The sequence below is a fragment of the Micrasema longulum genome, unplaced genomic scaffold, assembly GCF_059751315.1.
Source record: "Micrasema longulum isolate JH-2025_06_02 unplaced genomic scaffold, ASM5975131v1 h1tg001143l, whole genome shotgun sequence".
Lineage (NCBI taxonomy): Eukaryota > Metazoa > Arthropoda > Insecta > Trichoptera > Brachycentridae > Micrasema > Micrasema longulum.
The window spans coordinates 502,055-519,494 of NW_028278331.1; the positions used below are offsets into that span (position 1 = coordinate 502,055).

Here is a 17,440-nt window from a genome sequence, read left to right on the forward strand (position 1 = left end):
TGCGATCTCTTAGACGAATGTGTGAGAAATCAATATATGACAGGGTTACGAATGATGAAATCAAGCGAAAGTGTAAATCTGAGTCGAGTATAATTGATAAAATTAAGAAAGGGTCTCTGAGATGGTTTCATCATGTAGAACGAATGGACGACAAAAGAATGGTAAAACAAGTATATATGGCAAAAATGAACGCCAACGTGAATAGTGGACGATCAAGGAAGACGCGGCATGATCGGATAAACCAAAATCTTAAATCTGGTCATGTCAAAAACAGACAGATGTCTGAATGTGGCAGACCTAGGAATGTATGCCAGGATAGACGTGTGTGGCGGTTCATTCTCTCTGCGGAGAGATGGCGTGATGTAGTAATAGTAGTAGTAGTGTATTGTGTGTTGCGTTCTGTTTAGTGATTATGGCAGAAAAGAGAAAACAAGCTGTTGTGACAATGCCGTACATACAATCTATACTGTACATTTTTACTATGTGCGTATTTATTTTCTGGTATAACCAAATTTTCGTTTTTTCGAAACCTCATCGGTCCTTTCGAATTTGGTTAAACGGAACTGTTGTGTTATGTTAACTAACGATTTTAATCAACCAAAAATCCGCTGGAATTTCAGAAAAACTATAATTATTTGGAATTTTAAAAAAAGCAATAATTTAAAAGTAACGGCTCTAGGTTATGGGATATACAAACAGGTTATGGGTTATGGGATATTGTAATATCACCGACGATATGTTGAATCTTTGTATATCTATCACATTTCAATATCGTTCTGATGCCTCTATTCTAAGCCTTTGCCATCGCTGGGAGAAGGTTTATGGCATACAAAATTAGTTTTTGAACAACTTGGGTTTATTCATTATTTTTAATATTACAAAAATGGAACATTCTTACAACTCAACCGGCAAACATAGTGTAACAAATATACATAACATATGAACAATATTTTATCACAAAATTTACTAACATTCCCAGTTACCCTTGTGTACGGTGTACAATGTTATGTACAACAATTAAAAAACACAATATCAAAATTAATAACAAAATATATTTTTTAAAGTATTAATAAATATCAAATGAGTATGTAATAAAAAAATAAGGCAATTTGAACCTATTTCTACTTGTTATTGTGGTACGGTCGCTAAACACGATGAATCAACACGCTCACAATTAGGTTATTTGACAGTGCCAACTACATTTTAGATAGTCAATCTTGGCACACGGCCATAGCTTCCTCCTTCTCCTCTAACAGCTCCTTCCCGGTCGCCTCGATCATCTTCTTGGCGAAGTCGTCCAGGGTCCAGTCCTGGACGATGCTCCAGGTCTTGTTGGACACGCGCACCGGGAAGGAGAACACCACATCCTTGGGGGCCCCGTGGGAACCGTCCGACACGACGCCCATGGACACCACGGAGCCGGCGGGCGTGCCGATCCACCAGGAGCGCATGTGGTCGCCGGCGGCCTTGGCAGCCGACATGGCGGACGACATCTTGCGCGCCGCGATCACGGCGGCGCCGCGCTTCTGCACGGTGCTCACGAAGGTCGTCCGCAGGTACTCGTCGTCATTAAGCACCTTAGGCAGGGGTTGGTCCCCGGAGGCGGTCATCACCACCGAGTTGCTGGCGTCGGGGAACTGAGTGGAGGAATGGTTTCCCCAGATAGCGACGTTGCGGACGTTGCCCACGGGAACTCCGAGCTTTGCGGCGAGCTGAGCTTGCGCGCGGTTCTGATCCAGCCTCGTCATAGCCGTAAAGTTTTCCTTGGGAATAGAGGGAGCGTATTTGGAACACACAAGCGCGTTAGTATTAGCGGGATTCCCCACAACCAACACCTGCAAATAAAATAATTTGATTTTAGAAAAGTTATTACATATAAATCTGAAATAAATTATTTGCCCCTTCTTATTTATTTCCAAATTTAATTTTATAATGTTTCAGAAAAACAATATTGTTTTAAATATATTATTTTACATTCACATTCACAAAATATAAATTAAGATATTTTTGTTTTATATGTTTATATAAAATTAAATTAAATCTAGTATTTGTCTACAAAGCTTTAGATGTGTATATATTTTTAAAAAAGCGTAATTTATCTACTGCTTTTAATTTTCTAGTCCATTTAAATAGTTAATACCCTCTGCTTTATGCATGCATAAAAATGTTTTAAATTTTAAAATTCTTTTCTGTTTTTAATGTTATATTCAATAGCCAAATGTTCTAAAATATAACTTCTTACCATATAAATTCTTAACAACAGCTGTTTATTGGTATTAAGTCATAAAGATAAGCATTTTATACCTACACCAAAAAATATTAAATTATCCATACCAAAAAAATTACTAGGTTTATAAATTATCAAACAAACAAAAATTATTATCTTACAATAGAAGTATCTATTGATACACTAAATGGGATTACATACATTGTAAAATAATATTTACACTATTTGTATTGAAGTTGATAAGATAACACGTTCAATGCTAATAAACTTTCGAATGGATTTCAGCAAATAAAGACACCAGCTTTTGTGTTATATAAATATATACCTTATGTTTAAATATTATCTGGAATTTGCAAAAAAAAACCACATTAGCTCAATTATTCATCAATATTTATTTTATCCCCTTAAAAGTAATCACCATTAGAGGCAATACACATATGCCAATGTTTTTTCCAATCTTCATAGCACTTCTCATAGGCCGATTTCGAAATAGCTTTCAGCTCCCTCTGAGAATTTTCTTTTATCACCTCATTCGAGTCGAAATGCTTTCCGTAAAGTGGTAATTTGAGTTTAGAGGACAGGAAAATTCACACGGAGCCAAATCAAGTTAATTCGGTGCACAGGCAACAACTTTTACATTGTTTTTGGCCAAATAATCGCATACATGGAGATACCGCCTTATTGTGATGCAAAAACTATGAGTTATATTTCCATAAATCTAGCCTTTATATTTCAATTAGTATTCTTTACTGACTCTCTGGCCTGGCGTAAGTAACTCCGAGTGCACAACACATAATCCAAGAAAACACTCAAAATCCTTGATTTTTAAGCGACTTTGGTGTGGTTTTTGGGCTTAATTGACAAGCGCCACTCTGAAGATTGTCGACTTGTTTCCACGTCATATTCAAACACCCATGTCTCATCACCCATAATGATGCGTTAAATGGCGGTATTTCAATATAAAGCATGTCTTCAGCGACAGATTTGCGTTGATCTTATAGAAGAAAATTAAGCAAAATTTTGCAAAATTCGCAGAACACACCAAAGATTGACTCGTTTACACAGCTGCCACAAACAGACTACATGACAGATTTGCACTAAAAATTTACACGTATGTCTATGATGGTCCTACCAATCTTAAAAAGAAAAACAATTACCAATATTTTGAGCGCAGTTCTTTCGCAGAACGCTCCGTATTCATTTTAAATTCACTAGTTTTATATGGATTCCCTGGTATTAAATATGTATACTTATATATGCAATAAATTTATAAAATAAATAAAAAATATTTGAACATAACTACATTTTCTTTTCTTTTTTTACTAGCCATTTAATATTTTTTTCAGATTCAGGTCAGATTTTTTTTAAAATAATTAATAAAGGAATTTACTTTATTTTGCTATAATATAGTTTTCAAGAAGTATACCCAAGTAAACCACAAGATACACAAATGTGCACTTAATTCATTTACTTGAAAAATGTTATATATATTCAAATGTAGAGATCATAAAACTTTTTTTTTATTTATGTTAAGGCAACCCATCCTTACACGGTGCAGTATTGAGAATAATATTTTTTAGATTAAAAATTTACATCATTTAGAACAATAAATTTGGATAAATGCAAAACCACTTCAGGGGATAAGATTAACATTGATAAAAATAATACCTCAATGACTGTAGATTGAAGGAGAAATATATTTCTGCATGAAAAAAAAAACATCGAGTGGTGCCAAACAAAAATAGAAATGGTGCCAAAAGAAAACGGAATTATTTAATATATTTTAAAATATAAAACAGTCCTAATCTCATAACAAGAATTTTTATGTTGCATTCATATAGCGATCCATAGATGTCCGAAAAATAGTAATATGTACACCGGAACCTGTTTTTACACAGAGTATATGTTAAACGCAGTACAATTTTTTGAAAAGGATATTAAAAAAGAAAAATGATGAATGGATTCCCTTGCATAAAAATCTATTCAGATTTTTTTTTTAATTGCTTATTATTTATTTTACTTTGATTTTATTAAAAAATATAACATGACAACATAATACTTTATAAATTCATAACAAAGATTATTCACTAGCTCGATCACATATTATATGCATAAATGGTAACTCTTTAAAGCAGTAATGAAATGCTAGAAATTTCTGACCTCGTCATAAGCAATCAGAAAAAGATCATTTGGTGTGGGCAGCAAATAAATAAAACGACTCGATTATTGACAAAAATAATATTTAGTATGAACGAAACCGATAGGAAGACCCTCGATCTTTAAAATGGTTGTCAGGTATGTGGAAGAAGTGCTTTCACTGATGTTGTCAGTGCCAAATCAATTGAAGTTTAAATTTTGATTAATTCCTTATCTTTATTTAAAGAGTACAGGCGTCAATGCAATAATGGTACCTTTACGTCCTTGTTGGCGTACTTGTCCATGGCCTCCCCCTGCACCTTGAAAATGCGCACGTTGGCGGACAGAAGGTCCTTGCGCTCCATGCCCTCGCGGCGCGGCATGGCTCCTAACAGGAAGGCGGCCGCCGCGCCGCTGAAGGCCTCAGCCGGCTCCGCCGTGGCCAGCACGCCGCGCAGCAGCGGCAGCGCGCAGTCCGCCAGCTCCATGACGACGCCCTGCAGCACGCCCAGCATGGGAGCGATGTCCAGCAGCCGCAGCTCCAGTGGCTGCGTGGCCCCGAACACCTCCCCGGACGCGATCTGGTACAGAAGCGAGTACGCGATCTGGCCCGCGGCCCCCGTCACCACCACCTTGATTGGCTCCACCTGAACAATTTATTTGTTATCTTTTTGTAAATGTATATCATGTGACCAAATTAGAAGACGCACCGATAATCCTGTCGCATTGTTTTTAATTAGTTTGAAATATCAGGAAAACCAAATTTTTCACCTTTTTTTTTTTTTAATCAGCCATCGCCCCCCTTAACTACCTCAACGCCCCTCAATGTTCTCTGGGCTTTCTACCACCCCCCTGAAGGTCTTCTACCGCCCCCTTGAATGCCTTCAGCGCCCACAACGGGGGATTATCGCCCACTTTGAGAAAGACTTCTAAGGGAACTCAATCCTTAGAAGACCCAGTTCTCGCTTGGAGGTGAAGTTAAACTAATGGAATTAGGCTACACATGACGTCCAAAATAATAAAATAAAACAGGTCCTGAATTGCTTACATGCATTCGCGCCATCGGTTTTTTTCAATATTTTTTTTAAAAAATCTATCTACAAAAGTATTTCACATATTTGTCGTACATATAGATACGACGATTTGAACTCGTATTTGGGATGCTAAAATTAGTGAATTCGCAGATTCCAAAGAATATCAATGTTATAAGCACCATAACGGAACTTTGAACTTTCAAAATTAAAAAAGAATGATTATTATTTTATAAAATAATATCAACTTTCTAGATTATTTTTTTTTATAGTAAAACATAAGTTTAATTTTCGGGAAAGTAGGACGCACATGCGCACTAAAAATCGAGTTTTTATCTAATGGAATTTTCTAATCTTAAGTATTTCATTAAAAGCTATTAAGGATCATGAAAGTAAGATTCAAAAACTACAATTCAAAAATATCAATACATAACATAATCATATTTTAATACATAAAGGTCAGAGCAATGTCAAATTTTACATAACATGTAAAAGTCGAGATTGACGATTAATATTCACCTAAAACGTGAATTTTAAGTTATTTACTCACCATCTTCAATGAAAGTCTTTAAAAAAATAAAATCACTTAATTGGCTTTAATACAGGGTAAGTGATTTCACCAGTTGTCCTTTAACAAGCAGCAAAAAGCGGGCAGATATGAAATAGTTTCTAAATCTACGCGAAATCTACAAATCCTCAAATTCCTCTGACAGCTCCAAAATCAACGTCATTAGAAATTGGAAAAAACCGTAGACTAGAATCTACCTAGATTGTGTACATAAAAGAAACTAACTTGCTCGAGAAAACTAAAGGAAATAACAATGCGAAACTCAAGTTATAAAGACGTTTTTTGTGTGTCAGTAATTTGGAATCATTTTAAGAGCTGTCAGAAAAAAAAAGAAGTATTGTCATTTAAAAAAGTACCTATCTACCGGAAATAAAACAATTTTTTTCTTATTTAAAAAGTCTCTCCAGGAATGTGTTTTTCCATCTCAATGGAAGAAAGCAAACATCACACCCATATTTAAATCTGGATCAAAAAATGACGCATTGACGCATGATTCAAGACGATCTTAATCGTCTAACTGACTATTGTATTGAAAATAAACTGTTTTTGAATATAAATAAATGTGTCTGTATTACATTCACAAGGAAAAGAAAAATTCTTAATTTTGATTACAAACTAAACAATAATGTACTAATGAGAAAGCACGAAATTAAAGATCTTGGGATTGTTTTAGACTCAAAACTACTTTTTGAATCGCATATCAATAAAATTACCTCCAAAGCATTGAGCATGTTAGGTTTCATAATTCTAATGAGTAAACACTTTGATAATCCAAAGGCCCTAATTTCATTATATTATACATTTGTCAGAAGCCATTTGAAATACGCCTCTCAGATATGGAATCCCCAGTATGCCATATATATAAGAAGAATAGAAAATATTCAAAACAAATTTATAAAGTACCTTAAATACAAAACCGGTATTTCTTATGTATCTACTCTCACTGCCTCCACCTTCCATGGAATTATTTCTCTACAATACCGCAGAGTGTGTGCGAACCAACTAATGCTTTACAAAATTATGACAGGAATGGTTGACTGTACAGAGCTGCTTGGTTTAATACCAAAACATGTGCCAGCCAGGATTTGTAGACGGTACCACCTGTTTCATGTACCAATAAGTAAAACATCGTATGTTAAAAATGCTTTTTTTCGTAGGACTTTTTCAGTGTACAATACAAAATTTAAAGACAAAGATTACACAAATATCACTCTGTCAGATTTAAAATTTACGCTAAAAATGTATTATGTAACTTAGTAGACATTATAATAATAAATATGTACATCTCCCCTCCCCTCCTTATCCTCTCTTCAAGCATTCTTGTCCTTATCTCGCCCAATTTACAGTAACTTAATGTTCTTAAAATAAATATTTAAAAAATCTTTGATTATTGAGTACATGAAAATAACATTTTTATATGTATAAATTGTATGTATTTATTTAATATGTAATATATTTTCTTTACTAACTTTGTATACTATGTGGAAATCTGTTATTAGTTCTGAGTTTATACACTATATCTGTTTGTTTACTAAAAATATGTATGTAGAACTGTTGATTTCCCAAATAAAATAAAATAAAATAAAATACAGAAATCAAGGAAGACCGATAAAAACATAGCTTGACCAAATCAAACAAATACTTTAAGATGGACACGTCAAAAGTCGGAATAAGCGGCGCGCGTCCATGAGAAGATGTATGAATGTAGTGGAAGTGAGATCTGTATGCAAAGATAATGATATGGCATTCTATCCTCTCCGCCTACCCTTATGGGGAAACGGCATGGTGGTTTGTTTGTTTGTTTGTCTCTAATTGAGCACAAAAGATTCTTAGTCAATACCATTGTAGAAATATTATCCTGGAAGTCCACTGCTGGCTGTTTGTCGGCAATTCATGTTAGAACTATGGGAGGCAAACCTGACCAGGACGCACAGGAGCTGGTAGCCGACAGCGATGCTTAGACCCTTTGTGGACACCATATGCTCCAACTAGGGAGCGCACGTGGAATGACGATGGTAATGACATCATCTGTTCTTCCACACACATGTGTTCTTATGACTTTTACCATCATTGATTATATTTATTCATAACATCGTAAATTATTTTTATTTGCAAACTCTGAAGTTTTTAAGAATTTGAACAATGAACTATAGAATTAAGAAATTCTTAATTCTATGCAATGAACATTCTTTACTAATTGAGCACAATGTTTTTTCTAAACTAATGTTTTTTCCAATGAACCTTTTTTTTCTACCACTTCCAGAATGATTTTCAACATTTTTATTTTGAAAACTCAGTAATGCTTTTCTACTAAAAATACATCGACGGTAAAAAAGGTTAATGACATTCGCCATGATATGAATTTTGCAAGGGTCAATCAAAGATTTTTTTTAATGAAAAATCAGCAGAATTTTGTTTTATTTTTAATCAATTCCAAAACGATGCATGTAGGTAAGACAGGTGTTTATTTAAAACTTTTAAGGCTATGGAGAATAAATAGCATGTGTGTAAAGTGGCCACTTAAACCAGCCAATGACAGGTCATAAGCCCTGCAAATGCCTAGACTCCCATATTCCCTTCTTAAAAACGTTTTCCCTCTCTGTTGCAACAAATTTAAACCATAATCTATTTTTAATTTAAATGTAATCTTAAGGAAAATTTGTTAAAATAAGTCCAATTTTGTGTGATGTAAATCTGTTGATTTTATAAATGTCACATAAGGAGGGTTCTGATGTAAACGCCAACATTTACAGGAATGGGACGCAGATTAAAAATCTGAGAAAGGTAGTTAGTAAAATTTAGTACATAAATGTATAACTTAATTTTGGTTATAGTTGCGCATCACTTTGGCTTTTGAGGGTTGATTTTTTTTCCTAACTTAATTTGTATGTGTTTTAGACATACTTTTTTGAATGGGTATTTAAAAATTATGATATTCATTTTTCCTCTTCGCAGTCATTATCTGGACTACTGTGGATTTAGAAAGGTATGTTTAGTATGACGGGAGGGAAGATGAAAAAGACAATGTTCTTGTTATTGAGATTTTTATTACTTCATATACACTCTATTAGGATATAATTTGTATCTTAATTAGCTAATTAATACACAGGATCTATATTATCTTAGTAATTATATATTTGGAACTCTAAAACCACATGTTTTGTATCAAATACTCTAATGGTTAGGGAGAATGCACAAGTTGAGTGACAATGTGCATATTTTGTTAATTTGAACAACTACTTATATTATATAAATATTTTATAAATTGAGGAAAATTTTCGTGTTATGCAGAAGCCCTCGCGTATTTTGTGTCATTTCAAAATAAGATTATATTACATAATTTTTCTGATACATACAATACATTCCTTAGAGCTTCACTGATAAATTTCACTTGTAAAAAATTTAGTTTCCAAATAAATTGCACACAAATTTCAAACGAAAAATCACAAATCAAATAAAATAGATCGGCAGAAATATTTTATGGACCTTAAAAACTAATTTAAAATAAAGCAACATATGTGTTCTACGTATAAGAGCCAGAATACAAGATAAGCTGCATTGTGCGCCAGAGAAAATATCTTACTCGGATATAGAAGGTCTGTCTCCACCTCTCGGCTCTAGCTAGGGGGATAATGTTTTATGTTTGTAATTAGTTCTACAAATAGAGTGAAAAAAATAAATCACCTATGTATCATTTTGTCCTATTTCCACTGACTTTGGAATAAAAAAATATATATTACTTTCCTCGATTCTATTCAATTTAAGTCGTTAACAAGAAGACTAGCGGTCAGTTCTCAGCTCGTGACTAAAGTGAATACATCACCACCGAGGGGTCGTAGTCGTCGTGACACGTCTCCAACATTCAATTTTCTCTAATTAGATTTGTGTTAAATGTTCAAACAGAAACATAATATTAGGTATATAATTGTTCCTTACCAATAAAAAAATTATATCACAAGTCATTGGTGATTTAACTAACCCCACTGATACGCAAGTTTTTCCAGCTTAAAACTAAAAACGGTAAATCACTTAAGCATTATTTTAAGTAAAATATTATTGAACTGACAGTTTACCGAGAAATAATGTAATTTGAACAGGAAAAATCTGAGATTTATCATAATCATCAAAACCAAAACATTGGTTGTGTATAGACACAGCTATGGAATAGGAAGTAACATACCATTATTATGGTAATCCAATAAATAAAAAAATAAACAGTAACTTAAATTATAGGAATCAGAAACTGAAATAATATTTGCTTAAGAATCATCACATTACACACGGGGCCACCCCCTATGTCTGAATAAACTTGCTATGTCGTACAATATTTGCAACACTACTAATTGATCCAAAATCCGATAGATAAGATTTTTACAATAAAGAAAGCAATCGACGAATGTAAGTTTACTATCAAAAACTATATTTGGCCGATGCCTTTGTCAATACGTTTAAAAAATTATTACGACAAACGGTAAATAAAACATTTGCTTTTAGTATATTTTTATTGAAAATTTAAAGCTGTAAAGCTTGATTAAAGACTCTGTTTAGTGTAATTAGTAGTTTGCTGAGGTGATATGTCACCAGCTCCGTTAGTTCAAGTGGAAGCCTTTCTCATTAGTGGCGTCCAGTAACCGCTGGCGGAGGATCTCCTTGGACGAATATTCCGGTAACTTGAGGTAGTGCACGCAAGTGTTCACCGACGGGTACGAACCCTCTCCCGCGTCAACCTGCGGAAAAAACAAACGTTCAATTGTAGCACGCAGCACAGAGAGGACATAGAGAAGGCGGAAGGAAGCGGGCGTTACCTTTCTGACGACGGTGAGGCGGGGGTGCAAGTTGGCCAGACCTCCCGGAGGTAAGCTGGAGCAGCCGGTGGCGAACTGAAGGAAGGCCTTCCTCTCGTTGCCGTCCATCTCCACCAGTACGTCCACTAGTCGCAGGAAGCCGGCACTGGAACACAAAACATATGTGTTACAGTTTTATGTTATTTTCCATTTTACTCGATAATACATAGACATTCAAAATGCAAGTCCTAAAAAAAACTCTTCTTCTGATATTCATTAGAACTTCCAACTCTCATATACCCTTAATCCTTTTAATCCCGGCTTATTTTGCATAGAATGTGTGAAAAATCTCAAGCAAATCTAACAAAAAAAGTATTAGTTTAAACCTATTATACTTTAATACCTAAATCAACCTATTCAGTTTTGGTGAAAAAAAAAAAGTATCATTGAAAATTAACTAGAAAAGAAAAAAGTTTGTGTGAAAATTTTAAGGCAGATTATCAGCCCCGTGGGAGAAAGGGGAAATTGTAAACTCATTAAATAAATCCTTTCTCATGCACGTAAGTAGAATAATTATTTACACCCCCAAAAGAATAAAAATTCTCCTATTAATGAAATCGGTAGCGATGTAAGAAAAAGTTAGTAATGACCTCTCCTTGGTGTAGCCGAGCTTGGGCTCCGTGTAGTTGAGCAGGTCGTCGCGGGTCCAAGCGGGGGCCTGTTGGCCGCACAGCATCAGGCGCAGCTCATCCGGGCTGAAGGCCCGCAGACGGCGCGGCGGGAACACGGCCGAGAAGCCCGCGCCGAAGGCCTCCAGCTGGCGGGACACGCCCCCGCACAGCACCCACTCGCGGGTCAGATCGATGTACTGCCGCAGGTTGGAAAGGGTCACCTAACAAAAATCAAGACAATTTTATTTAAAAAATCAAAAATACGTAGATCGTAGTAGATAGTTACGTGACAAAAACAAACAGCAAAGATATCCGGGGTTAAAGTTTTGAACACCAGTACAATTATTGATACTATAACACCTTCATTCGCTCTCAAAATTGGTTTTCTGCTACTTTTTTTATGGTGAAGTTGGTTTTATATGAAAGGGCTGGGCTGTACATAAAATCTTTAAGTACATTTTTGAAAATTTGCAACATACGCTTTCATCCACTCATGTCTTCAATTATTATTATAGTTGGATATTTTATATAGCATAATTTTTATTAAAATCTGCCTAAACTGTCAATAAAATATATCTGCCTATAGTGATTTATGCTTATTGAGATTTAATTGTAAGTCACGGAGTGAAAAAAAAACATTCCTATTTTGGCAACTTTTTTCTAAATAAGTTACCTTGGTAATGTTTGCCTTTAAAGAACATAATTTTACGCTTCAATTGCATATTCAACTCAAAAGTGACATTTTAGGTTTAGTGGCTCTTGGCTGAATGGCAACGATATGATTGAAAAACAAATAGTCAATATTATATAGTATAAGTACAAGAATAAAGACAAAATCATTGATATGTGAAGAAGGAAAAAGAGCGAAGAAAAATTGGACTAGGCGGAAATGGATCGGGGAGACGGATGATTTTAGTTTGAGTTTTACTTGAACTTGATTCTGTGACTGCATGAAAGAAGACAACTTGTTATCAAAGAAATTAAGACTGGGATGTTTGTTGGCAGACCTAAGGATTCTGGACAAGGCGGAGTGAATACCACATTAGTCTATGGTTTGCAGTATGAAAAAGATTTTTTTTTCTTAGGTTACTTGTTGGGATATTCAATGAGGAAGTTCAGCGGATTTTTTTATTTGTTAATAGACTATTAAACTAAGTCAAATGTTTTTTCCGAATTTTTATGTATCGTATTATCAGCGCTACGATTTTTTAAAGTTTTGTATTTCTGAAATTAATCCACGTGTGACGTCTCAAGTTCTCTTCCGCTTATTCTCGGTTAGTTCGTAAGTAAACCAGAAATCTTCCACAACTCTCTTATTATCGGTTGATTCATATGAACTAGTTATGTCGTTCAAAGTAATTTGTTTTTATAAAAAATTTTTTTTTATACATTTTCAAGAAACATTGCCATATACAGTCAAACTTGGTTATAAAGATCACGGAAATAGTGAGATCTCAGATATAATGAGGAAACATTAGATGTCATTTTAGCTTGTGTTTTTTTCGATACATTTATTCACTTTTATAACGAGCTTCTTCACGGACATACCGAACAAAAATATTGTCAATGGTTGAGCAAAAACTCTTCAATCGTTTGAAAACTTGATTTTTAAATCAAGAACTTGAGAAATAAAATAAATTGCCAATAGGTAAAATTGTAAGATTCAATATGTCCATGTATTTATAATTTTCTCAAACTGAACGGTTTGGGTAGGTAGGAAGAAATTGCCTTAAGGCAATATGCCCACCCTTATATGTATATATATTGTATATGTATATAAAGTGTCAAATAAATAAATTGTGTGTAAAAAATACAAGTTCATGAATGACACTCGTATTTCGGGGGTTTTTACAACGCTTTTAAATTTTTTGTAATCTTCTATTGTCAATGCAAAATAAACATTACGAGTGGGTGAGGTTAAAGCAGTTAAAAACTAAACCTTAAATTATAAACATGTCTGCTAACATGACAAATACACGTATGCAGAGACAAAACTTAAGGTAAGGAAAGTACATTCTAATTTCAAATGCAGAGAATAACCCGAAGGTGAAGACAATAGAATGTACTTTCCTCACCTTAAGGTTTGTCTCTGCATACGGGTAAAAGTGTCTCTCAATTCGTGAAAAAGTGGCAATTTATTTGAAATAAAATGTCGCGTGAAAATTTTATTTATTTATTAACGGACATTGTCCATGTATACAATTTATAAGGTTTAAATATTACAATAAAAGAGTAGTTTAAAACATTTAAAGAAAAAAGAAAGAAGCATTGACAAACATAAGGGACATCGAGACAAGATCTGGACTATTTATTTAGTGCTCGTTTAAATCGTTGTAAACTTAAACCAAAAAAGTCCAGATCCTGTCTTGAGTTAACAATACGACAAAGGCGGGTCATTGGAGAATTTAGGCCATAGTTTGTTCTATGCTGATCGATGAACAGTACTTCATTGTTTCTCAATCTACGAGTCGGAATATTGAATTTTACTTGTCCCAGTAATGATGGAACATCGATTATACCATTTAGTATGCCGAACATATATATGGAGTCAATATTAGTTCTACGTTTTTGTAGACTAGAAATATTTAACATTGACTCTATTTCAGCATAAGAATAATTATCTCTCTCTAGTCCAAGCATCCACGCTATTTTTCGAAGCAAGCGATGTTGGACTGATTCAATGTGATTTATGCGATTGACATAGAATGGAGACCAGACCACTGAGGCATATTCAAGAAGAGGGCGAACAGTTGAACAATAAAGAGTTTTGATTGTACGGACATTAGTAAAATCAGAGGATATTCTGTTAATGAAGCCAAGTAATTTCAGTGATTTATTTACTGTAAAATCTTGAAGGGTGTAAAAAATATTATCCACAGTGTCAATATTATGAAAAAAAAAATCATGTTTATTTATCTGTATATGAAATTTAGAAAGTGGTATGTTTATAAGCATTTATCAAAGTTTTATTTTTTTTAATTATCTGTATGAACTATACGAACATTTATTTGTTTACTTGGTGACAATATGCAATGGTGATATTTTAATTATATACTCTGGTATGAGTAATGCTTATAATGAGCAAATTCAGTCAGTCCCATCTTCCTCGTAATAACCAAGTTCGACTGTAATTGAATGCTCTAATTTTTACTGCGCATAAGAAAACATTTTTGTATCCAATTTCCAGTAGGACTGATGTTGCTCATTGTATAGAGCTCGGTAAATTAGTAAGGCTGAAATTAGATTTTATTTGATAATAATTTATCATGAAATGTACAGCTTAGTATTATTTATATTACAGTGCATCTAGAGAACAGCATTTTACAATCTCTAATTTTGCATTTAAATTGGCTGCGATCCTTAGAGAATAATAATTGTCTACGAAGTTACCTCCTGTTGGTCTCCATCCGGAATGAGGGGGTGGTTCGTGTACTGGTGCACACTGGAGGCGGGGCTGTAGGACATGGTGAGGGCCAAGTCCTCCACCGGCACCCCGTGCAGCCCTAACTGCGCCAGGCGCTCCGCCCTCTCCTCCTCCCCCAGTCGGCTGTCGGCCCGGATGGCCTCGCTCTCCGCACACACTTCCTCCAGTTCCAATAAGAATCTGCAAAGGACAGGAATACTATAATTTTAAATTTGATCGCGGAAATCAAGGGCGAGGGGGTACCCCTCTCCGATACATTGCAGAGAAATTCAAATCGAAAAGAGAAATTGAAGTACTCAAGTTACGAAACTAACTAAGATTGAAATAACTTATCATCTGTCATCTGATTTCGTTCTGGTTTAGCAAAGTTAAAAAATATCATATTTATTCAATTATGTAAATATCTAATACATATAAAAAAGTGAAATTTATTTTGTATAAATATTACTAAAGGGAAATTGCTGTTAAAAATACAATTTAATTAGGTAGTTAATATGTATGTAATCTCAGAGTAATAATTCTCTAGAGAAGCCCTTAAGCTCTATTGCATAGAATTGAACAAAAGCGTTCCAAATTTTTGGTTTGGTTTTAGTTTGGTTTTTAGTTTAACAACAAATGTGTAATGGACAGTTTCGGTTAGCGCTTGCAATTCTCAACCCAAGTACCTATGACCCTTAGTATTGCTGTAATCTGTATCTAACTTCGTGGTCAATAATCATAGAATGGTTTTTCTCCGTATGGACAACTCTATTAAGTTATTACTCTAAGTATGTAAAATTAAAATAAAAATCAATCTCTTATTATGTCAACTATTGGAAGATCACAGAACGACGAGGAATACAAATCAGTATGTGTGAACCGAACCAAAGCATGAAAAGTTGCCGCATATTATTCACTCGCTACATGTGAATCCCCATTCTGGTCCATAATGCGCAACAAATGCGACTTCATGGTACATGGAGAATATGAGGTAATTTAAACACGGGGACGGGAGCGAGAGCCGGACTGGTGATTTTTTCGCTAGTGTACGCTCGGACTCTTCAAGTCCAAGTGCGCGCTTCTGCTACTAAAGTGATATAAAAATGTAGTTTTGTTTACTTGTGTCGGATGGGATCGATGTCCTGCAAGTCTGAGGTGTGCAGCGCATGGCGGTGCCAGGGGGCGCGCGTGGAGGGCGGCGGGGGCCGGGGGGCGCAAGCGCACCCCCCCGCACTGCCGCCTTCTGCTCCCCCCCCGCACATCACCTTCAGGAAGGGCCGAGACAGAGGCAGGTCCACTAACCGCCCGTCTTGGAGAACCTGTACAGAAAAGTTTATACCATTAATCAATGCAACATGTCAACATTCACGCTGGTTGTCTTGTTTTAGAATATAATCCCTAAGGGAATCACACATTGTTGAAATGGTCACATACAATTCCCTTCTATACATCATAAGGAAAACATTAACCCGCATTACCCACAACTTCACCCTAAAAAAATTATAAAACTTATGTTGTGCCATCATTGGAGAATGCCTAGCAAATCTTGAGTCCCTGTTTTAAGAAAGAGTTGAAAGGTCCAGACTTAATGTATGTACTTTTGTAGAATAAAATCAGTTGAGTTCCTAACTCTGAACAAGTGTTTTACTTCGTTTCTCCACCCTGTGTGCTCCCGCTCATCGCTCTTCGCTTTGCCCTGCCAGCTTACTGCCCTCGCCTCTCTAGAGCACTTGGATCGGGTGGAAAGTCCTTTTTAGGGCTATTGAGGTTGACTTGCAGTTGGCGCAGTCGTTCACCTACCTTCCGAATTTGTCTCTGTTTGAGAGGGAGTTCTCGTTTACGCCATGAAGTTACACATAATAAACTATGATTAAAACACAAAATACATTTCTGTTTGGGATTCTGTGTGTAAATCGAATGTATAAAAAAAGTATTTTTTGTCTGCCAAGACAAGGTTCATTTATAAAATAATATTTAGATTATGAATTTTTTCAAACTGTTACCTTGGCTAAGAAGACTCCGAGGAACCAGAAGTATTTGGAGACTTCATCGCAGATAGGCAGGTCTTGGGGGACGGGGGCGGGGAACAGGCCGTTCGGGCGCACCACGTAGTAGCCGGGCGGCTTCAGGCCCTCGCCCAGATCCACAGCCAGCTGCTGCTCCTCAGGTCCGGCCTCGTCCTGACACAGCCACATGGCCAGCTGGCGGCGTTGCAGCTCGCCCCCAACCAGCGCGTAGAACTCCAGCGTGGGCCCGAGCCCGGTGCCCTCCTCGCCGGCAAACTCCACCTCCAGTACTGACTTGCGCCCGCTGTGCACTTTCATAACCTGCGGGAGAGAGAACCGTTACAGTGGCACCCCTCGGAATGATCTCTGACATATGAGCCGCTGAGAGCCAGAAGAACTTAAGCAACATTCAAACAGTTTTTGGCAAAACATCTTCCAAACATTTGACTCTGAATTGACCTTTGCGGAGCCCACGCAATCAGTTTGTGAACGTGTTACCTAGAATTATTGTTATTAATATTTTGATATATTTATTTACATTGCCTTTTTGTATACACTTGCGAAGCAATTTTGGATCGACGGCCCAAGAAAGATCCTACCCCTGATGAAAGAGT

At 35.7% G+C, this 17,440-nt stretch overlaps 2 protein-coding genes across 5 annotated transcripts in view; both read right to left on the reverse strand.

Moving 5' to 3' along the window:
• Positions 1 to 838: 838 nt before the first annotated feature.
• On the reverse strand, positions 839 to 6,279 carry Mdh1 (malate dehydrogenase 1). Its single transcript, XM_088233714.1, has 3 exons — positions 5,945 to 6,279; positions 4,639 to 5,010; positions 839 to 1,835 (listed from the first exon to the last, which is right to left on the reverse strand). The coding sequence occupies exons 1-3, from the start codon at positions 5,945 to 5,947 to the stop codon at positions 1,212 to 1,214; spliced, it is 999 nt and encodes a 332-aa protein (XP_088089840.1). The 5' UTR covers positions 5,948 to 6,279; the 3' UTR covers positions 839 to 1,211.
• Positions 6,280 to 8,992: 2,713 nt separating this feature from the next.
• Positions 8,993 to 17,440, reverse strand: part of Ufd4 (ubiquitin fusion-degradation 4-like) — a 57,956-nt gene continuing 49,508 nt past the window's right edge. For 3 of the 4 annotated variants that reach the window (XM_088233709.1, XM_088233708.1, XM_088233707.1), the window contains 6 exons: positions 16,824 to 17,147; positions 15,940 to 16,139; positions 14,808 to 15,021; positions 11,397 to 11,638; positions 10,768 to 10,912; positions 8,993 to 10,689 (listed from right to left, as the gene is read on the reverse strand). In XM_088233709.1, the coding sequence (XP_088089835.1) occupies positions 10,552 to 10,689; positions 10,768 to 10,912; positions 11,397 to 11,638; positions 14,808 to 15,021; positions 15,940 to 16,139; positions 16,824 to 17,147 (1,263 nt within the window). In that variant the 3' untranslated portion in view covers positions 8,993 to 10,551. The remainder of the gene's footprint in view (positions 10,690 to 10,767; positions 10,913 to 11,396; positions 11,639 to 14,807; positions 15,022 to 15,939; positions 16,140 to 16,823; positions 17,148 to 17,440) is intronic. The other variant, XM_088233710.1, reaches the window with a different exon arrangement.

Coding starts and splice junctions, on each gene's coding strand:
- Mdh1 (XM_088233714.1), bottom strand. Junction 1,836..4,638: donor ACGCCAACAAGGACGTAAAG/GTACCATTATTG, acceptor TTTTATTTGCAG/GTGTTGGTTGTGGGGAATCC.